Raw genomic sequence first — 4,934 nt, 5'->3', positions numbered from 1 at the left:
AGATATTAACCTTTAAATCCTCTTTTTAACATGAAAGAGGGGGAAGAAACACAAAATGTAGACATGCCCCACAGTTTCAAACACATAAGAGGAGTTTATCATAATGTAGAGTTTATTTTAGATTTTAGAAGTGACATTTACAAAAACAAAGAACGGGTATCCATTCTAATCGTTATTAACTAAAAATATAGTTGCATCAAAAAGCACTCAATAACACCTGTGTTTCTGTGTCTATGAATCAATGAATATGAATATGAATGAATAAATCCTAACTACTATAAGACTTTGTTACGTACAGTTTACTTGAGCGAAGCACTACGGTGACATTTGGTTTACATAGAGGTGCCTCAACATTATTTCACAGGCCAACTTTCAATTATGTACAAATATAAGCTAATTAAAATGGGATTAAAAGTCATTTTGACAACATTTTTTGACAAAACATTATTAGTAATGTGCTTGTAGACCTATTCATAGTAAGTATATTTGTTTGTATAAGCACAACTGTTAACTGTACATATTTCTTTTGCATGAATAATTAATCACTGAACTGTTTAAAAGCCTATTTTTCTGGTAAAGTTTAGAGAATATTCAGGTACATTTGCTTCCATTCACATGATCCTTCCTGAAGGAAACAATGGACGCAACAATAGAATATGCACACAGGCATTCTCTGGACTTCAATGCTCATCAGTGACCTCCTGTGGTTCATCAGATATTCAGAAGCTACAAGAGCTTTTAGAAAAGCCTGTCAAAGTTGGTACTTGTCCAGGCAGGGAAGTTTATCCACATCTTCTGGAAGGACTGGTTCAACATTTTGTGCAGTCATTTATGGCACCTGGACAAGAAATGGAATTACTTTGAGGGGAATCTCTGACTCCACCATCAGGTCAAAGTTTATATTTGTCTCATTTTTTTGTTATACCTAATAACATTAAAACCGGCCGAAAGTCATTCTCAATTGCAGATGAAATACCAGATTCTGTCTATAAATATCCTTTAAGTCAGGGTTTCTCAGAAAAACAATAGTACATTAATATATTCGGCGATGCATTTTATTTGCATTCATGGCTTGAAAATAAATAACAGCAGTTGATTTAAATGATCAAACATTCACACACTTAACCGTCAAACACTCTTAAGAAATACATTCAGGACGCCGATAGACACTTTATGAAACCATTCATTTTGCAGGTTCTTATTGTTTGAAAGACATTGTGTTAAAATGTCTAAAGAATACAAGTCTCATTATGCACACAGAAATGTAACTCTAAACACCAGCTGCCCTCCAATTCTGTTGCCTTACATGCCTTACTTTCTTGCCTTACATTTTGTGATTTAGATCACAAAAATTGTGGTCTAGAGTTAATCTGTGCTGTAAAGGTTAGACGTTCTAAATAAAGATCTAGATCATTTTAACGGCTTCCCATTCATATACACTTGTAATAATGAAGTGTTCTAATTTAAATGTTCAGCCAACGTCACAATTTACTCTAACTTAAGCGTGTTAGCAGCGTTTCTGTGTTTTGGTTGTGCCCCTCAAGACAATGTGAGGTAATCCAACAGCCCATCTATCACATGGCCAGTACTGCAGTCCGGGCAGAGAGTACGGTATCTCATAGTATGCATCCAGGTAAGCAATCAACGTGCTGGCGTAGGCCACGGCTATCACAATCAGAATATGCCTGCGGAAAAAACACATATGGAAGATCAATACACAAGGACGTCATTACAAAAGATACAATTCCACGTGGATACCACTAATTCACTCCAGGTGAATGATTCACCTGGACCACACACAAGCTGGGCTGGTCTAATGATGGACGTAAAAACACTGTGTTGGAAAGGAAAGGGACACAAGTAAGCAAGGACGTACCAGATGCCGTGCAGGTAGCAGAAGTTCAGCCTCTGCCAGAAGCTACAGCCAAAGCGGTCACTGACCCAGCAGGAGATGGCGAGCAGCCACAGAGCCACCGACAGCTTGGCCAATCGCACAGCCTTCAGGTCGGTGCAGCTGAGAAAGAGAGAACACAAGTCAAAAGTGGACCAATAACAGCCATGGAATGAACACAACCTCTACGTGTAGGTACCTTCTCATCTCGAGAACCACAACGTAAACCAAATGGAGGCCTAAGCAGTTTAAAACGTAGGCGTTGGCGGTAGGTTTGAAAAATGATGACAACGTGGAGATGACGGTGACCAACAGGACGAGGCTTGAAAAGGTGGACCTGTGGATGAAGGAGAGAGAATATGCAAGCTGTGAGGCAAGGGCTCCTGGTTTTGAATGAACTATTAATGATCAAAATTATAACAGCGATGGTGCTGATTAAAACCTACACCTAAATGTCAGTGTTCGTGGCTCTATCCTCATCAGCATACTGTAGATATTACTCAGAATACTGCAGCATATCACTTATGCAGGTTCTTCCTTACTTTAGGTATAACGTCTGCTTTGTTTCTATCTCTTTTGGTCTCCACATGATGGACATGTATGGCTCATCAGCTGACTAATTGCTAACAATGCTTGTTTACTGTATGGCGCTGAGCAGGTGGAGCGGGTTTTTTTCAAAGCTTTTGTAAACTGAACACAGCTGTCCGGCGCTGTGAGAGCACTGAGAGTCCAACCAGAACAGTAAAGATGCATAGCAAGTTTGCAAAAGGGCCCCTGTGACCTCTCTGGCCAGGTAGGACCTTTTAGGTAATCCATCATTTAAAAGGACTAACCCCATGACTCAAAAGTGTGAGGGCAGTGGGATTCTTTCCAGGTACTCATCAAAATGTAATTAATCTTTCTCATCTTGTAGTGTGAAATATTTAGACAGTTTGGGTGGAGCTTCATTCTTTTCACAACCGTTTCGTTCACGTTGAGGTGGAGCAGGCAGCTCCACATTGTGCCATTGTGACAATGACAAGCTGCAGCTGTCAGACAGGCTCCACCACAAATGCAGATTGGGTTTCAGCCCGGCGCGCCTCGGAGAAATCTATCATCTGTTGGTTGGTATTTGTCTTACCAAGGTATTATGGCGCTGTGTGTCTCCTGGGTAATAAATGGAGATGAAAAAAGACCAACACAAACTCTGGGTTCTTGGGTTGATGCTCTACCTGTCCTTAATAAAAGAAGGGTAGAGTCTGCGGGGGAACCAGAGAGCGTATCCCACCGCCAACACCCACAGGATGGACAGCTCATCCAACATCTGGCCAAAGAAACTAAGTGTCATGTGGAAGTATGCAGAGAAGAGTCCTGCAAAAACAAAAATAATATAGAGACTAAAGATGGAGTGATGGAGGGGGGGGGGGGGTATGAATCAAGTAAAGAAAAACGGACTATTCTTTAGATTTAAATCAGGTGATGTATCTAAAAAGTGGAAAAAAACACCACAAATTGTAGGAAGAAAAAGAGACTGACCAACGAATAGCATCAAGCTCCAGACCATGTGAATCGCCATGTTTCTTTCCTTAGCGTAAGGGTGCAGAAGGTAGAGCATGATGGGAGATATGATGAAGAAAAAAAAGCTGCTCATCTGCAGGGGGAACAACAGTCAACAAACTAAATAAACGATCAAACCTCCCATCCCTGGGTTCTTCAGTGAGATCATGGATATTTGACATCTGTTTATTCTCTAAAAAGGGTGAAAAAACTAGAGTATTCTGTGAAGGTAAGTAGTACTTCAGTACTGAAATGCAGTACTTACCGTGTTGAAGTACTCCACTACATGTTCAGAGTGTTTGTAGTTGTCTTCACACCAGTCGATCTCTGAACTCTCATAGGCAAAAACGCCTGCCATCTTTTCACTGGAGTAGACACCTGTCAGTCAGAGGGGGGGGGGGGGGGGGCAATTACCACTTATACCTAAAGCACACTTGGTGTTTTACAGACTTTAGTTTCAGCTGTTTCCATTTTCCATAAACTTGCCGCCTATCCAGGAGGCTTGTTTGTAGAGGTGGTTTATGGAAATCAGTTTGCAGGGTTGTATGTCGTTATCGCTCGTATTCAAATGTGGCTTCGCACCCTTTCTCAGAACCTTCATAATACCCATTTTAATAGCCATTTGCTGTGAGAAGGGGATAGTTAGACACCACAGTTTTCATTTAATTTACGTTTTTTTACGATACCATATGGTTGCATAACTGTTGGAATGAATTACAATATAATATTATGCCTAATAAAGTGGCAAGTAGGAAATACAATGTATAGAACTCGATTCAATATTGGGTTACGGAATAGTAAATTGGAGACACATTGCTATATGAAATAGATATAATCATCTTATGACGATTTATCCAAGCATTTTCACTCAGTAACTACAAGAACATGAATGGTCTCTGATTTCTGGTGCTAGTTTCACACTCTGAGATGAACATGAAAAGTCTAATTAATCCTTAGTTTTATGGTCGCATTATTATAAACCAATGTCTCTTACCTCCCATGGTGCTGTTGTCCCAGCCTTCAGACCGTGAGTTGTGCTGTGCTCCAGGAGGTAAAACAGGTGCACCGAAACGCTACCGGTGCTGTTGCGCCAGAATGTGACGTCACAAATCAACGCGCTGAGCGGCTTCTCATCTCTGGGACAACAAGTCAGACGGGGAAAATGTCTTGAATGCACTCACCTGTACACACCGACTTCATGTGACCTTTTAAGAGGGAAACATCTCCTAATGAAGACACTGAGGGTGAGGTCAAAACACTTTAAAATGCTGATTACTGAACAATCCTGTATTTTAGCAAAACATTTTTCCTACATATCATAAACGTGTTATTTGAATACAAAAAGCAGACCAATAGGATACAGAACAGCAGACTAATTATTGAAACAGGTGGTAGCTTCAGGGCTTTTCTCGAAAAGAAGTTCAACCGGTCCATTGACCATCGTTGGCTCTGCCCCACACCAGCGATGGAAGTTTCAAAATAAAAGCATGAGCATTCTGCGTGTGCA

At 40.7% G+C, this 4,934-nt stretch overlaps 1 protein-coding gene across 1 annotated transcript; it reads right to left on the bottom strand.

Annotated features, from left to right (window-relative positions):
• Positions 1-1,005: 1,005 nt before the first annotated feature.
• acer1 (alkaline ceramidase 1) lies at positions 1,006-4,483 on the bottom strand. Its single transcript, XM_037468632.2, has 7 exons — positions 4,422-4,483; positions 3,693-3,805; positions 3,407-3,521; positions 3,103-3,241; positions 2,091-2,228; positions 1,877-2,014; positions 1,006-1,685 (listed from the first exon to the last, which is right to left on the bottom strand). The coding sequence occupies exons 1-7, from the start codon at positions 4,426-4,428 to the stop codon at positions 1,508-1,510; spliced, it is 828 nt and encodes a 275-aa protein (XP_037324529.1). The 5' UTR covers positions 4,429-4,483; the 3' UTR covers positions 1,006-1,507.
• Positions 4,484-4,934: the final 451 nt, after the last annotated feature.

This window comes from Pungitius pungitius, chromosome 7, assembly GCF_949316345.1.
Source record: "Pungitius pungitius chromosome 7, fPunPun2.1, whole genome shotgun sequence".
NCBI lineage: Eukaryota > Metazoa > Chordata > Actinopteri > Perciformes > Gasterosteidae > Pungitius > Pungitius pungitius.
The sequence above is the reverse complement of the archived record's forward strand: the minus strand, read 5'-3'. Positions and strand labels throughout refer to the sequence as shown.

Coding starts and splice junctions, on each gene's coding strand:
- acer1 (XM_037468632.2), bottom strand. Junction 3,522..3,692: donor TAGTGGAGTACTTCAACACG/GTAAGTACTGCA, acceptor TTCCCCCTGCAG/ATGAGCAGCTTTTTTTTCTT. Junction 2,229..3,102: donor CCTTCTTTTATTAAGGACAG/GTAGAGCATCAA, acceptor CTTCATCCACAG/GTCCACCTTTTCAAGCCTCG.